The sequence below is a fragment of the Gadus morhua genome, chromosome 14 (assembly GCF_902167405.1).
Source record: "Gadus morhua chromosome 14, gadMor3.0, whole genome shotgun sequence".
Classification (NCBI taxonomy): Eukaryota; Metazoa; Chordata; class Actinopteri; order Gadiformes; family Gadidae; genus Gadus; species Gadus morhua.
Genome location: NC_044061.1, coordinates 95955 through 114203, shown reverse-complemented (window position 1 = coordinate 114203; position 18249 = coordinate 95955). Strand labels below are relative to the sequence as shown.

The 18249-nt window shown below is 45.4% G+C and overlaps 1 protein-coding gene across 18 annotated transcripts in view; it reads right to left on the bottom strand.

The window, feature by feature from the left end:
• Positions 1-17660, bottom strand: part of ppfia1 (PTPRF interacting protein alpha 1) — a 71181-nt gene extending 53521 nt beyond the window's left edge. For 12 of the 18 annotated variants that reach the window (XM_030376293.1, XM_030376292.1, XM_030376302.1 and 9 more), the window contains exons 1-3: positions 16451-17660; positions 14706-14963; positions 840-941 (exon numbers count right to left, since the gene is read on the bottom strand). In XM_030376293.1, coding sequence (XP_030232153.1) covers positions 840-941; positions 14706-14963 — 360 coding nt within the window. In that variant the 5' untranslated portion in view covers positions 16451-17660. The remainder of the gene's footprint in view (positions 1-839; positions 942-14705; positions 14964-16450) is intronic. The other 6 variants (XM_030376299.1, XM_030376304.1, XM_030376310.1 and 3 more) reach the window with 1 other exon arrangement.
• Between the last annotated feature and the right edge of the window lie 589 nt (positions 17661-18249).

The window sequence follows — 18249 nt, the reverse complement described above, 5'->3', positions numbered from 1 at the left end:
TTGAGTATAGTTACACATATCAGTGTTTCCCTTACAAATGAGAATGAATTGTGAAACATTTCCCCCTGCTCAAGCAGATTTTTTTCTATTTAATTCTTCTTTTCAAAGTTTTTCAAAGTGACATGTGCAGCGGGGTGTGATGTCATTTCGCCGTGCGAGCAGCGCGGTAGGTTTCGATCCCCTCCCCTCTCCTCGAATACGGCAGGTCAGCTACATAGTGTGTTTCCACCTGTGCCAGTTAACTTCAATTACAATTTGCGGGGCTTTTTAAGTTGTAAAAAAAAGCCAGCACAGCGCCGTTTTTCAATTCTTTTATTTTTTATTTTTTTATTCTTAAAAAAATTATCGCCTTTTTATCGGCAGCTTGAGACGATCGACGATGGAATCCATCTATCGGCGATAGTCGATAGAATCGACTATCGGCCCATCCCTAATGTTCACCCTTTATATCTCTGCTCGATGATTCAACCAGAAACCTTGCTGTCGGGAGTTTCTTAGAATAATCATTTATCATCACTGCGAAAACAATTCAGATGATTCTGAAATTGCTGAATCCATAAATGAAACCATGATCCCAGAAACTTTAGAGTTACAAAAATATATGAAATAGCAACAGGCTTCAGGAAAAGTAATCGAAAAATCCCATTGAATTATCTTCAAAAGTCAAACAGCGGGGATACCGACATTCTCCTCAAACCCACAGATGAGTTAGGATTAGGTGTCTAGGGTTAGGGTTAGGGTTAGGATTAGGTGTCCAGGAGCCTGCGGTCATCTCTGGGTCATTGGCCAGGCTACATCTCCTGCCATAGGGCCCGGCCGTAGGGCATGTGACCGCCTACCCTTGTGTTGTTCCTCTCAGCCTTCAGCTCAGCGATCTCCTCCTCCTTCTCCAGTAGATGCTCTCGACAAACGTTCACCTCCTTAGTCAGTGCAGCAAATTCCTAAAAACAGAAATCAAGAAAACCTCATGTTTTTGTTTACTATTTGGAGTGAAAAATGGACAGTCAATTGGACATTTAATTCATTCCATTAGTGGTGCAACGGTTCACGGGTTACCCTGATCCGTACGGATCAACCCTCACGGTTAGGGACGCAAGTGATCCGCGGATCCGATATTTGCAAATAATTGATTCATAACAAAAAGCTACACCCACATCTAACAAACGACACCGACAGCTAACAAGCTACACCCACATCTAACAAACGACACCGACAGCTAACAAGCTACACCCACAGTTAACAAGCAACAACGACAGCTAACCGGCTACACCCACAGTTCAATATTGGATATCATTATTGGATATCCAATACCCAATAATAATATCCAATAATGATTTTCAAGCTTTCTCCCGTATGACAAAGCTTTGGCTGCTCACATAGTAGCACTGCACATACTTTTAGAATTGATAGAATTAGAATTAGAAGTGCTAGTGGGATAGTGGCATTTTTTTTTTAAGTTAACCAGTTACACTCACAGCTTACCAGCTACACCAACAGCTAACTAGAGTGATGCTTTGTCGTCAAGCTTCAGAAGTTTATATTTGTTTAATATTCATTTATTTTCATTTCTAGTCTAATGTTATGTTAGATTAATGCATTTTATCTAGAGATGTCCGATATTATCGGCCCACCGATATTATCGGCCCGATATTAGCATAAAAATGTAATATCGGTCAATATCGGTATCGGATTTTTTTTGCCTTAAAACCGATTTTTTTATTTTTTTATTTTTTATTTATAGCTCAAATAAATGTTTTCAAAATTGTGCAGTACAGTGCACATTGTAATTGACTCATATTTGTGCATTTATTCAATTAAGGTTATTGAGTTTTAGTTAAAGAAACATACTGCTATGTTGCACATAGTTGTTCAGGTACAATGTTTTATCATTTGTGAAGTCAAGTTTGCCCTATTTGTTGTTGGCATTGTCAAGATTATCTCAGGGAGAGTGTAATCCAAACTGTTGTCTGAGACCATTAAAAAAATAAAAAATAAACATAGCACTTTTCCCTTAAATTAAGTTGAAGTATTTTTCTTATTTTGCACAGACAATGTTAACATTTGGAAAGCCTTGTTACATTCAAGAATGCATCCAGTGGGGCATCACAATAACATTAAGCATGTTGTGTTAATTCCACAACAGGAGATATGTAATGTTACCTAAATTAGGTTTGAGGAAAAATAAATAACCCAAATATCGACATCGGTATCGGCTGATATCGGAATCGAAAATTTAGAGTTGGACAATATCGCATATCGGATATCGGCAAAAAAGCCAATATCGGACATCCCTAATTTTATCTCATCTTGCTTCTAAAACCTGTAACGGTATAGCTTGTAAAACTGGGAAAAGTATTTATTTCGCTGTATAATTTATTGAACTGGAGAATCAGAGTTGACCTGGTTCTGAGACATGTACGCCCGATCTGAACCCTGAATGGCATCCGGATCTCAATGCTACGGGCCAAACCAATCGAAGCAGGCTGGAGAATAGAGGTATGCAGCTACTGGTTACGTTCTACTGCAGTGTTCCTCAGCTCCACCTAGCCCCTGTACGACTCTACACATGCCTGTTCCCTGTTCAGCCCCTTAAAAACACATGTGAAGGCTGCCTGGTGAGACTCCAACCAATCCCAAATCAGTCTAGAAAGAAGTGCGGCCCCAGTTTACTCAGTTCAGGGAAACTACGATTAGTTTCCATCTAACGTCATGACCGTTTGCAACTTATAAAGCATTCTTTCTCCGTTCTGCACACATTCTCCATTTTCTTTCAAATACAATTATATAGATACCATCTATCTATATCTGTACAATACATTTTTTTAGTTTTCCTGAACTGATAAACTCCCTCAATCCATCCAACTATCTATATGAGTAGGAGGGATTCTCTCCTTCAGTCTCATTCTCTCTCCCCTTTGGCCTCCCAGCCTCTTCTGTGACTGGCAGCCATTCTGCTGTGCCAGAGAGGCAGAAAGGGCGTGATTTGCTAGGGTCAAAGCCCTTTGACCAATAGGGGACCAGACGGGGCGGGCCTTGAGGTAATTACAGGGAGGCTTGCTCCTACATTCCAGAGCCTTGGGTTGAGTGGTACGGGGTTGAGTGGTACGGCCTCCTAAAGACTTTTCTCTCCCACTGACCATTACACTAAATTAACTTTTCCTCACTTGAGTCTAGCATGTATGAATGCACTCATGCTGATATAAGGCCAGGCCATTGTGAGTGTAGGTAGGGTCCCCAGGATCCCAATGTATTAAAAAGGTCCACACTTCACATCTTTGAATATATATATTAAAAAATATATATATATATATATATATATATATATATATATATATATATATATATATATATATATATATATATATATATATATATTATACAATATTGTCTTTCAACCCTTTGATATGTGATTCTCCTGTGAACTCAAACTGCTGTGGAGACATACATCTTTTGGCACTATTCTTCAAGACATCTTACGGTGCTCTTTTAATCCTGAAAGGGTCCAACCTTCTAACTGGGAGCGGATCAATCTCACACATTGCAACTTGAAAGCCAACAGCGGTTGTAAACGCGGATGTGGACTGGTGAATAAGTTAACTTGACTAATACACGAAATCAAGAGAGACCAAGAAGATGGGGTAGGGTTAGGTTTACCCTTACCTTACCCAAGATTGGGGGTACCCCACCTACTGAATCACAGTTCATAATTCATTGATTATGGGATAGTGTTATGGCATTGGCATTTTAATAAGTCAAAAGATTGAACAGAACATTATGGGTTTATACTAAATCAAAGAAAATAAATTAGAGGAGTTGAATAATGAAAAACCATCATGTTAATGTTATTATATCAACATACTTCCATTAACATGGATGCCATGAACTAAACACAAATTCTAACATTATACTGCGCGCACGCGTGCGTGCGTGCGTGCGTGTGTGTGTGTCTTAGTTACTGAGCAATGAGTTTAGCTTAGTGACCCGTTGGTAGAAGAGATCTGGGCTGCCCTATAAGCCGGCCAACAGGGAGGGTGGATTAAGGGGGCATGGATATGTGTGCCAACCTCTTAAAGAAACAGTTCATCAAAACATGGAGGACCCTAAACACAATGGTTCAGGGATAACGCAGCCAAAGCCCTTATCATCGCGTATGTCGCATCCTGTAATTCCAAATGCTTTCAGAACCTTGCTATGTCCTACATTTTACAGCTTTCTGGCTTAGAGTGCCTTAGGATACCAGCGAAGAATATTCATTGAGCACAACAGTTTAGGTGAAGCCCCTTTCACATACGCAATCTACCCCAGAAATGTTCCAAAACATTTCCTGCATTGGATCATTGACTTGAAACAGGAATCGAAATGGCAGGAAATCTTTACCAAAGATTTCTCACACTAAGACCAAGTGTCCGTTCCAGAACACTGACGATAACAAGAACAACAGCTGTGAAATAATGCAGTAGCATCCCCCGTAGAGGCATGTCAGGACACTTTCACGTGGAGAAAGTGAGCCAATCACAGGGCTCCTCTGATGAGGTACTTCAATCCGCTAATGTTGACCTTAACGGGCTAATACACATTCGATAACAATATCATTACAGCTTCTTTTTTTCCAAACAATTAAATTTTTTCAAAAATGTCGGTTTAGGGTTAGGGCTATGGTTAGGGTTAGCTCCTCCCAGTCCGCAGTCCAGAAGTGCTGCACTGGCCCATCTATTCCGCCATCGCTATGATGTTCCAGAACATAGCTGCATGTGTGAATTGTGAAAATCACCAGCAGAGCCTGAAAGGATATCCCCGTAATTCACAGGGAACCATGTGAACTGCTTAGGTCAATCTCAGTATTTAGAGCCTTTAGATTGAATCATCTACCCACTGCATTACTTACATAGCCACAATTACATCTTCCACAACAACACGTTGAATTGGAATAGCTTCAACATTTAAATAACGAATATATTACTACAAAATTAAATAAAAAGGTTCTGTTGACAGGTTTTGAAAGGATGACACAATCTCTTTACATTGAGAAACATCATTGATACCCTGATCAACACCCCATAAGAAGAAACATCACTAACACCTGATACGACCCCCCATAAGAAGAAACATCACTAACCCCTGATACGACCCCCCATAAGAAGAAACATCACTAACACCTGATACGACCCCCCATAAGAAGAAACATCACTAACACCTGATACGACCCCCCATAAGAAGAAACATCACTAACCCCTGATACGACCCCCCATAAGAAACATCACTAACCCCTGATACGACCCCCCATAAGAAGAAACATCACTAACCCTTGATACGACCCACCATAAGAAGAAACATCACTAACCCCTGATACGTCCCCCCATAAAAAGACTTCAGCACTGCAGTGTTCTGACTTCAGAGACAGCTTTGATCAGGCTTTACACATAAACACTGGTGGGCCAGGCCGAATCCTGACACCACATCAGTAGGCCTCTGTTGTGGGTTTGAGGGTTTGCACTGAAAAACTAATTAGCCTGCAGGGTAAATGCAGACAAAATGCACAGGAAGAGCCAGCATTAGTCATAGGCACGGACCGCCTCCTCCGTTCTGGCCACTCCAAACAACTGAGACCAAAATGTTGCAGGCAGTCAAGAAAGGAATTCAGTAGCTCTAGATGGGCTAGACCGGGCAGGCTCGGCACAGCAGGAGCCAGTGGAAGGGAACGGGAAACTTTTACAAGGCAAAGCGCCTGTAAAGAGCCTTCCGTTCATAAACAGGCAGAGGAACCCTAACCCTTACGATGCTCTTCCACCAGAGGGTACGCCTTCGACCCAGCACGCCTCAGCCCAGTAGTGATGGCGCGGTATAGCTCAGCTCAGTTACGGCTCGCGTTTCCACCGCCGACAGTACCCTTATGGTAGGGCGGGGTTTAGGTCTGATGGCAATAGCCGCGGCAGCTACGTAAGCATCGTGACCTCATAGCAGCCTGACACAGTGTAGCCGGCTATTAAAGCCAAGGAAAAGAAGAACACAACACAATAAAAGAGCAACAATGTAGGACGCCCAATAAGGACATCAAATTCTTGCGCAACATCATCTTCAATAAACGGAGCATTCGCCGTTGTTCCTAAATACCTTGAGGGTTCTGTGTTTGTTATTATCCCAAACCCTAACAGGCAGAGGATCCCTAACAGGCAGAGGATCCCCAACAGGATCCCCAACAGGCAGAGGATCCCCAACAGGCAGAGGATGCCCAACAGGCAGAGGATCCCCAACAGGATCCCCAACAGGATCCCCAACAGGCAGAGGATCCCCAACAGGCAGAGGATCCCCAACAGGCAGAGGATCCCCAACAGGCAGAGGATCCCCAACAGGCAGAGGATCCCAACAGGCAGAGGATCCCCAACAGGCAGAGGATCCCTAACAGGCAGAGGATCCCTAACAGGCAGAGGATCCCCAACAGGATCCCTAACAGGCAGAGGATCCCTAACAGGATCCCTAACAGGCAGAGGATCCCTAACAGGATCCCCAACAGGCAGAGGATTCCCAACAGGATCCCTAACAGGCAGAGGATCCCTAACAGGATCCCCAACAGGCAGAGGATCCCCAACAGGCAGAGGATCCCCAACAGGATCCCCAACAGGCAGAGGATCCCCAACAGGATCCCCAACAGGCAGAGGATCCCCAACAGGATCCCCAACAGGCAGAGGATCCCCAACAGGCAGAGGATCCCCAACAGGCAGAGGATCCCCAACAGGCAGAGGATCCCCAACAGGCAGAGGATCCCCAACAGGCAGAGGATCCCCAACAGGCAGAGGATCCCCAACAGGCAGAGGATCCCAACAGGCAGAGGATCCCCAACAGGCAGAGGATCCCTAACAGGCAGAGGATCCCTAACAGGCAGAGGATCCCCAACAGGATCCCTAACAGGCAGAGGATCCCTAACAGGATCCCTAACAGGCAGAGGATCCCTAACAGGATCCCCAACAGGCAGAGGATCCCCAACAGGCAGAGGATCCCCAACAGGATCCCCAACAGGCAGAGGATCCCCAACAGGATCCCCAACAGGCAGAGGATCCCCAACAGGATCCCCAACAGGCAGAGGATCCCCAACAGGATCCCCAACAGGCAGAGGATCCCCAACAGGCAGAGGATCCCCAACAGGATCCCCAACAGGATCCCCAACAGGATCCCCAACAGGATCCCCAACAGGCAGAGGATCCCCAACAGGCAGAGGATCCCCAACAGGCAGAGGATCCCCAACAGGCAGAGGATCCCCAACAGGATCCCTAACAGGCAGAGGATCCCCAACAGGCAGGGGATCCCCAACAGGCAGAGGATCCCCAACAGGCAGAGGATCCCCAACAGCATCCCTAACAGGCAGAGGATCCCTAACAGGATCCCCCAACAGGCAGAGGATCCCCAACAGGATCCCTAACAGGCAGAGGATCCCCAACAGGCAGAGGATCCCCAACAGGCAGAGGATCCCCAACAGGATCCCTAACAGGCAGAGGATCCCCAACAGGCAGAGGATCCCTAACAGGCAGAGGATCCCCAACAGGATCCCTAACAGGCAGAGGATCCCCAACAGGATCCCTAACAGGCAGAGGATCCCCAACAGGATCCCTAACAGGCAGAGGATCCCCAACAGGCAGAGAATTAGGACTTTCAATCCTCCCCTCAAATCATATTCGAATTTCTAATGCTTCTTATGTTGAATATTCGAATAATATTCAATTTTTTTTTTTTAATTATTTTATTATATCATTATATACACCGATACCATCTTATTATTAGGCCTACGTCCCGCGTCCACTAGAGGGCGCGTCAACCAAATCTGTTATGTAACATTTGCAACAAGTTTTACCAAATCAATACAAAACTTGTATAAATAGGTAATATATAACGCCAGAAATATTTAAGCAATGATGTTTAATGAAGAAGCTGATGTTCAATCATTCAAATACACACACACACTGCTATTTTACGATGTTATTCTTGGCTGTTTTGACCGTGGCTCTTCCTCAGCCGCTAACTGTTCTGCGTACTCCGAGTAATGCACTGAATGGAGGTGTGCGCTCATGTTGCTCGTAGTCGAGTGGTACTTTAACGACTTGCAGCATAATTTGCAAATGACGGTTTCTCTGGATGTAATCTTCCCGTTTCTCGATGGAAATCCGAAAGTTATGCTTTCCATCTCTGTGTCTGCTCGCGCGCTGCTTCCCACCATCTTGTAAGCATACAATGCCGAACGTCACGACGCACGACGTTGACTTTGATTTGCGTCGTTGCTAGGCAAAAGTTAAATTCTTGACTTGTGCGGCAGTCCTTGATTATGCGGCACTTGGCAATAAAATTTGCTATAAAAAAAAAAAAAAAAAGTTTGAACGTTAGTTGCCGCACTCGAATGTTCTCCTTTTTTAAAAATTCGAATTATATTCGAATAGCGAAGTTCGTTTTGACAGCCCTACAGAGAATCCCAAACAGGCAGAGGATCCCCAACAGGCAGAGGATCCCCAACAGGCAGAGGATCCCCAACAGGCAGAGGATCCCCAACAGGCAGAGGATCCCCAACAGGATCCCCAACAGGCAGAGGATCCCCAACAGGCAGAGGATCCCCAACAGGCAGAGGATCCCCAACAGGCAGAGGATCCCCAACAGGCAGAGGATCCCCAACAGGCAGAGGATCCCTAACAGGCAGAAGAACAGAGCGTGGAGACGTCATCGCATCGATTCAGACTAGATTGTGGTTGTGGAGTCATACCCTTGCAACTATATAATTGTATTTAGTTTCAATAGGAATAAAGTCTTCAATGCAGAGATATATCCAAACAGTAAGCTTATTATTTAACCTATTTTATGCTCAATTAAATGTATATTAAATTATATTAAATGGAGTGATCCATTTCTGAAATATCCACTCACCAGTCACCACAGACTTTGAGGGTTGTGGATTGTTACACCCCATAAATAAGAGTCAACCATTAATAACCCAATGATTACTAGTGGTCCAACTCCGAGCTCTGGGGCTAGTCAATGTCCGTGCCGCTGTCCTGGCTACATGTCCATAAAGAAAAAAAAAAAAGCACTTCTTGAAGTCACATCTGGCTTAAAACGACATTAGCTCTAGAATAAAAACAACATTAGCTCTATGCTAAAAACAACATTAGCTCTATGCTTAAAAACAACATTAGCTCTATGCTAAAAACAACATTAGCTCTATGCTAACATCAGTTCACAACTTAAAACAAGTCTGCCTTTGTCTCCGTCTTTTTCCACACACTCCCACCGCTCAACTCTCCCCTCCTACATAGGGTTAGGGTTAACCACCCCTCAACTCTCCCCTCCTATATAGGGTTAGGGTTAACCACCCCTCAACTCTCCCTTCCTATTTGGGGTTAGGGTTAACCACCCCTCAACTCTCCCTTCCTATTTGGGGTTAAGGTTAACCACCCCTCAACTCTCCCCTCCTATATAGGGTTAGGGTTAACCACCCCTCAACTCTCCCTTCCTATTTGGGGTTAGGGTTAACCACCCCTCAACTCTCCCTTCCTATTTGGGGTTAGGGTTAACCACCCCTCAACTCTCCCTTCCTATTTGGGGTTAGGGTTAACCACCCCTCAACTCTCCCTTCCTATTTGGGGTTAGGGTTAACCACCCCTCAACTCTCCCTTCCTATTTGGGGTTAGGGTTAACCACCCCTCAACTCTCCCTTCCTATTTGGGGTTAGGGTTAACCACCCCTCAACTCTCCCTTCCTATTTGGGGTTAGGGTTAACCACGCCTCAACTATCCCCTCCTATATAGGGTTAGGGTTAACCACCCCTCAACTCTCCCTTCCTATTTGGGGTTAGGGTTAACCACCCCTCAACTCTCCCCTCCCATATAGGGTTAGGGTTAACCACCCCTCAACTCTCCCCTCCTATATAGGGTTAGGGTTAACCACCCCTCAACTCTCCCCTCCTATATAGGGTTAGGGTTAACCACCCCTCAACTCTCCCTTCCTATTTGGGGTTAGGGTTAACCACGCCTCAACTATCCCCTCCTATATAGGGTTAACCACCCCTCAACTCTCCCTTCCTATTTGGGGTTAGGGTTAACCACGCCTCAACTATCCCCTCCTATATAGTTTACACCAGCAAGATGTACTTTCCAGGGATTGATACTACAGGTTCCAAAAGGTTGAAGTGGAAGTTAGTGAGTGAGTGAGTCCAGTGAGTGAGTCCAGTGAGTGAGTCCAGTGAGTGAGTGAGTCCAGTGAGTGAGTGAGTCCAGTGAGTGAGTGAGTCCAGTGAGTGAGTCCAGTGAGTGAGTCCAGTGAGTGAGTGAGTGAGTCCAGTGAGTGAGTCCAGTGAGTGAGTCCAGTGAGTGAGTGAGTCCAGTGAGTGAGTGAGTGAGTGAGTGAGTGAGTGAGTGAGTGAGTGAGTGAGTGAGTGAGTCTTATTTTGGACAATATGGTGCATAAAACAGGAAGATGCTAATCATTAAAGAACCTGTGGTGGGTTCAGGGTATTCACACAAGGAGTGGCTGGGGAAGACCGGAGAGATATCGCCCAAGTTGTAGAGCCCTAGGAAATCCATTTTATTATTTTCCAAATTCCATTTTATTTTTTCGCAAATTCCGTTTTGTTTTATTCAGAATTGTGTATCATGATTTTTGATCATTTTATCATCAGAAATACTTTTGGGAATTAATAAAACGTGAGCTGTATGGAGAGGCAGACAGCTAGTGACACATCGCAATATTTCACCACGATAGTTCGGTGTTTGGGAATAATAACATACATGCAGACAGCTCAGAAATGACTATGTTATGAAGGATCTTCAGTTGAACCGTCTTCTGCTGGTCAAACACACGGGCAAGGATGGGATACTTTCATGATAAAGAGGGCCACATTTTTCATCATAACCATCGGAGGGCCACATGACTGCACACTTCAACTAAACGTGAGCTGAGAGAAGCTACACAATTTTGAATTTGGTAGATATGATTTCCTGTATTCTGGTGCACTTTGGGGATGGCCACTACCTAAAAAATCATCCAGAATCATAACCTATGTACGGTATGTTAATTGAACCAACATACATTCATTTCATGTTTTCCATGCTCAAACAGCCACATGAATGGTCAGTATTTTTATCAGTGCAAAGGGCTCACATACATCATCATTCAATGAAGTCAAAAAACTGAAAAACAGCGGCCCAACATTAAGTGCAACAACTCAATGAACTCAAACCCAACAAGCAGTTGTAGTTGTAGTGGAGACTTAAGTAGATATCTTTAATGACTGATATCGCTTCTAAGCAAACTAGACGCATGGGTTTGCCTTCGAATTCTATGAATTCTTCTCATCTTTCTTGACCAAGTTTTCTGTAACTCGATCAATTATTATTTTTCTTTTTTTTTTTATTTCTTTTTTTATGTGCGGGCCTGACTGAGTGAGGATGCGGGCCGCACTGAGTGAGGATGCGGGCCGCCAGTTGCCCATCCCTGCACACGGGGCCCGGTGGGTAGGTCGGAGGCTTCTCTCATTGTCGCTCAACTCTCTCCCCCGTCCGCAATGCTACACTACGAACAAGCTGTTTTATGTTTTCTAATGGTACGGACACACCAACCGCGTTGCTCGCGTTAGGGGCGTTGAAAATCGGCATTTTTGCATAGGGAACCATTGGTCTAGGCGCGGTACACGCGTTGAAGCGCTGAAGCGTTGCGTTGGGGGCGTTAGGCGCGGCAGTTGCACGTAATTACGCACGTAAACGCAGTAACGCGCCCAACGCACCAACGCCCGGAGTTCAGAAAATTGAACTTTCAACGCTCCAACGCGTGACGCTTAGCCGCGGTAGCCAATCAGCGTGGAGCTTGACCCGACGTCACTGGCAGAGAGTAGTGAGCTTGCACAGAAGCATACGGCCGACATCTTTCTTTATTCTGGGTGGAAATAGTAACATAGTTACGCCATTAAATGCGTTTATGGAAACATTTCTAGCGAGAAATGTGCATTTTACTTTCATAATGTTCGCTCGGTGACTGTGAAGGATGTTTGGTTTGATAGTTATGACGAAGAGGGAACGCTCCGTTCACTTGCATGGACAGAGTCTCTGGTTGCTAAGCAACCTCAACGTCTTGGCGGACTGCTTCTCTGCTGATCAACACTGCGAATGCTGGAAACACACCAGACACACCATGTGAAGTTATTTAACCCGATTATTGTTATTTATATCCGAGATTATTTAATCTAACCCGATCTAAACTCTATCACCCAAACACGGCGGCGTTTGGGTTTCCTACCTCGGACTCCAGCGCAGCCACGGCCGACATTTTTCTTTATTCTTGGTGGAAATAGTTATAGTTACGCCATTAAATGCGTTTATGGAAACATTTTAGCGAGAAATGTGCATTTTACTTTCATAATGTTCGCTCAGTGAATGTGAAGGATGTTTGGTTTGATAGTTATGACGAAGAGGGAACGCTCCGTTCACTTGCATGGACATGGACTCATCTAGCTGCGTTGGCGCGTTGACGCGTTGGAAGCGTTGAACCACCACACACTGGTCAAGCGTCAGGTTAGGCGCGTTACTCGCGTTGTCCAACGCGAGTAACGCGGTTGGTGTGGCCGCACCATAAGAGTGCGTCAGACTCGGCTCCAAAAAGTCCTTTACATTCCCGTCTTGAATCTGTGCACAATAGCACACTACTGCTGGTGTTTTGAAACTGGTAACAGGGAGCTATTCCTTGTTCTTCACATGGGCTTTAGACTTTGAGAGATCATCATGCGTATTTCTACGGGTCCAATCAATAGCATGTTTGACATGTTTCTCAAAGTAGTGACAAGTTGTGAGGGGAAGATCCTCCACCCCCCCCTCCCAAAACCCGACTTGTATTTGTGCCAACTCGTCTGTCATTTGACAATTATTAAATAATTTTGGTTACTACAATAATCAGGCCAACTTTTGATATTATTTCTTATCAGTTTAAGCCAATTTACGAAAATTTCTCAAAATGAGCAATATTCAATGTTTTCCAGTTGATTCCAGACGTCAGACTGCCAGGTAAACCCAGGTCAACCCTAGTAAACCAAAGTCCTCCCAGGTAGGGCTAGGCGATGTGGCCTTAAAAAATAATCCCCGACTTTTTAAAAGAAAATCTGATTTCCGATTTAAATCTATTTACATAAAAAAGGCATTAGGGCAGGCCTGTAACATAACATAAAATGTAAAATATAAAATAAAATATTTCTGCAAACATTAAATATTACTAATGATAAGAGGTAGTTCTGATAAAGTGCCAACATAACATTCAAAATTTCAACATGTGTTCATAAATATACAGTGTTTTGCAAACGGTAAGTACCTTAAAAAAGGGAATAGTAACGGGAGAAGAATGAGAAAACACACACGCAGCTCTTTCCTTCACTCGTCTGTATTGAATGAGGAAGAGGAGCGCGATCCCCCTACTGGAGCCCCGAGGCATTACCAACAGATCAACGAATTATTGAACCACCCAGATATTTAAAATGAATTATGTTTACCTCAAAATAGATTATACATATATGAATAAATTGTTGTATACAACTTGTCACACTCGCTGCCATGTTTGTGTATCACTTTGGTAAATGCGCGGTCTGTGCGGGGGGAGGGCTGAGCCCATTCCGAACTACGGGAGCTGAGAGGGAAGCGTTGGCGGATGTTGAAGAGAAAACCGATTTTCATTTAAACAAGTCGACGTGAGCTACACACTCGAGTTATTCGATAAAATCGGTTTACCGCCCAGCCCTACTCCAAGGTCAACTAGTTAAACCCAGGTCAACCCAGGTCAAACCAGGTCAACCTGGTTAAACCCAGGTCAACACAGGTAAACCCTGGTAAACACAGGTAAACACTAAACACAGGTAAACACAGGTAAACACAGGTAAACCCTAAACACAGGTAAACCCTGGTAAACCCTGGTAAACACAGGTAAACCCTGGTAAACACAGGTAAACCCTGGTAAACCCTGGTAAACACAGGTAAACCCTGGTAAACCCTGGTAAACACTAAACACAGGTAAACCCTGGTAAACACTAAACACAGGTAAACCCTGGTAAACACAGGTAAACCCTGGTAAACAAAGGTAAACCCTGGTAAACACAGGTAAACACAGGTAAACCCTGGTAAACACAGGTAAACCCTGGTAAACACTAAACACAGGTAAACCCTGGTAAACCCTAAACACAGGTAAACCCTGGTAAACACAGGTAAACCCTGGTAAACAAAGGTAAACCCTGGTAAACACAGGTAAACACAGGTAAACACTAAACACAGGTAAACCCTGGTAAACTCTGGTGAACCCTGGTAAACACAGGTAAACACTAAACACAGGTAAACCCTGGTAAACACTAAACACAGGTAAACCCTGGTAAACCCTGGTAAACCCTGGTAAACACAGGTAAACACTAAACACAGGTAAACACTAAACACAGGTAAACACAGGTAAACACTAAACACAGGTAAACCCTGGTAAACACTGGTAAACACAGGTAAACACTGGTAAACACTGGTAAACACTGGTAAACCCTGGTAAACCCAGGTAAACCCTGGTAAACACTAAACACAGGTAAACCCTGGTAAACACAGGTAAACACTAAACACAGGTAAACACTGGTAAACACTGGTAAACACTGGTAAACACTGGTAAACACTAAACACAGGTAAACCCTGGTAAACACTAAGCACAGATAAACCCCCCATTACCTGTGGCAGCGCGGTGTTGAGCTGTCTCTGCAGGGAGTCCCTCTCATGGCTGACCTCGTGCAGCCTGCCCTGCGTCAGGCCCAGGTTCTCTTGGGACTCCCTCAGGGTGTCCAGCAGGCGGTCCCTCTCCTCCAGCATGGACACCATCAGGGACTCAAAGTGGCCTTCTGAGTCCGACTGCAGAGGGGAGCCGGAGCCGCGGCCGCCGGCCCCTGGCCCGTCTGACTCGCTGATGGTGGGCATCACCTCGCACATCATCTGGGTCAGGGCCAACATGGGAGAGAGCCCCAGGGGTTAGAGAGCAGTCCAAAGAGAGGGATAGAGGCCACCGTCAGCGCATCACACAAAGAAGATCGGCCTCAACTATTTGAAGTTTGCAAGATTATTGTAATCTTTTTTTGAAAATATGATTTAACATTTTATTGATTTCTCTCTATTGGGAAATGGTTTCAATCTATGTATGAATAAGATGCATTGATATAAAAGCTTAGAGGCCAATACTGTTCCATTAGCTAAAGATTTGGGTAATTTAAGCAGTGCCTTGAAAAATGCTTGACAGAGAGGCTTTGGAAGTACACACAGAGTCCTCATCATTGGCTTAGGGCAAGCTACAACCATGTGACATGGATTTACATTTTACACATAGGCCTACCTGAAGGTATACATGCAAAAATCATTTGGACGGTCAACGCCGAAAAGCACTGCTGTATGTTTGGCACTTTTAAAAGGACCCATGACATGCCACCAGGTGTGAGTGTGAATAGCTGTTACAACCTGTTTTGAAAATATGGATCTTCTGACATCACAAGTGGGTGTGTCCACCTAGATGTGGCCCGGATAGATAAGCAACGTTTGCTACAGTCCACTGGGTAGGCTGGTAGACTGATCTATCCAGTGTACATGTAGGTGGACACGCCCACTTGTGATGTCAGAAGAGCCAGATTTTCAATATGGCCTAATCCCACTCACACCTGGTGGCATGTCATGGGACCTTTAATAGAATAGGGTATAAAACAAGAGCCTGTTTAACCTAGACTCTATAGTACGCCAACAAGGATCCGGATGAATAATGACGAATGACAATCGACTGAATTGGATAAGGAGGTCAAGCCAAATCAACTTGTGAGTGAACAGGGGGGAGGAGCCATACGCCACTAACCCTGCATCAAAATAAAGGATTGACAGATGTCTAGTCTGACTGACATACCAACCCAGCATCAAAATAACGGATCGACAGATGTCTAGTCTGACTGACATACCCAGAGATCTAAAAGATAAACCATAGTGTGTGTTCACTGGGCATACAGAAACCTTAACCCCGATCACCACTCAATAGTGTTGATGTACAGGCAGACGTGTCGTTACATCATCACCACCCATTAGTCATCAAAGCTATTTGAAGTAATCCAATTGATCCCCTTAGTAAAATGAATCTACATGTCCTGTGGATCGCCAGGGTCAGGGCACTTAGGGTTAACCCTTCCTTTTAGGGTTCGACGATAGGCCTGTACTTGAACACATTGCATTCACCATGCACTGTACCTGAGTGATCGTTTCCTTAGTGAACCATCTCACCTTGTAGAGTTAGGGTTAGTGAACCATCTGACCTTGTAGGGTTAGGGTTAGTGTAGTGAACCATCTCACCTTGTAGGGTGAGGGTTAGTGAACCATCTCACCTTGTAGGGTTAGGGTTAGTGTAGTGAACCATCTAACCTTGTAGAGTTAGGGTTAGTGAACCATCTCACCTTGTAGGGTAGGGTATCTTCAGTCCAATTTACTTTCTGTTTCAAAACAAAACGTCCAAGAAGTCCAGATCCTCTGGAGAAAATGTTCCTCGTCAGTCAAACAATATCAAAATCCAAGAGGAACCTCAGATCCCCCAGGGAAGTCTTGAGAGAGTCCAGAGACCTCCGACCCCCCAGGGACGACTTGAGAGAGTCCAGAGACCTCCGAACCCCCAGGGACTACTTGAGAGAGAGTCAAGAGACCTCCGACCCCGCAAGTACGAATCGAGAGAGTCCAGAGACCTCAGAGCCTCATGAATTCAACAGAAGGCAATGTTCCAACTTTAGCAGGTTAGCCCCACGTTAGCATGAAGCAGGCTAACTCAGTGCTAGCTACTTAGCTTCAAATAAACGGGTGATTCTATGACAGCATAGCGCTATTCTACATTACAGATCCATCTTTTTCCGAGAACCAGTAACAAAACCCAAAAGAGGTTCGCCCTGGAGAGGCTAGCACACAGCGGAGCTGCTCGGCTATGAGGTTAGCCCTGGAGAGGCTAGCACACCGCGGAGCTGCTCGGCTCTGTGACCCGCCGACGTGGAGGAGCTACCGGCGACATGCTAGTCCGCTGAATGAAACACAGTTCTGGATGTTGGACGATTTTAAGGAACCGGCTGACTGATGGAAGCTACAGCTGGGTAGCAGCTATGGCTAAGCTAAGTAGCAGCTAGGCCAATCTAAGTAGCCGCTAGGCTAAGATAGGTAGCAGCTAGGCTAAGCTTGAATCGAAGTTCGAACGAAGAAATGTAAACAGGTTTCCGAAGTAACGTCCTGAATAATAAAGTACCGAACAACCGGGCTCCAACGCTTAGGAACAAACAACTTTAAGAAACCAAATATCTGGTTAAAGTGTGAAGTGTTGATCTGAGGATTTAGATCAGTTAACCCCGGGGTTAGATCAGCTAACCCTGTTAGCCTCACTAGCTTCCTTCTGTCGCGTCACCAGACCGATCGAGACCCTCGTATCCTTTAAAGCGAGAGTAGAACAGTGCGGTGCGGGTAGAGCTAGGACCTCCACGGAGAGCGTCTTGTCCCCCGGTGTAGTTCAAAGGGTCGTCCCCCGGTGTGGTTCAAGCTGCGGCAGGCCTTTACTCTGAGACGCTCCGCTTGTCTTCTGTCGCCACTGCCTGCCTGGCAGTCGGCTCACGGTCCAGTGCAGCCAATAGGAGCCGAGTTGGACCAGCTCACCACCTACTGCTCCTCTCTCCTCCTACTGGTTGGTCCTACTGGGCCTACTGGGACCACTGGTCCTACTGGGCCCCGTGACCACTGGTTCTACTGGGACCAGGACCACTGGTCCTACTGGGACCAATGGTCCTACTGGGCCCCCGGACCAGTGGTCCTACTGAGATCAGGACCACTGATCCTACTGGGACCACGACCACTGGTCCTACTGGGACCAATGGTCCTACTGGGACCAGGACCACTGGTCCTACTGGGCCCCGGGACCACTGGTCCGACTGGGGCCACTGGTCCTACTGGGCACCGGGACCACTGGTCCTTCTGGGACGACTGGTCCGACTGGGGCCACTGGTCCTACGGGGCCACTGGTCAGACTGGGACCACTGGTCAGACTGGGACCACTGGTCCGACTGGATCCCGGGACCAGGGATCTGTAGGGTTATGTTGGTGTCTTAGAATGGTTCTTGATGGTTTCATAGTATATTCTCTGTCACGTCGCTGCAGGCACCTAGTGTTAATTGTATTATTTCTGAGTTGTTCTGGTTGGGCTTTGATTTCCCTAGCTCGCTTGAAAAAC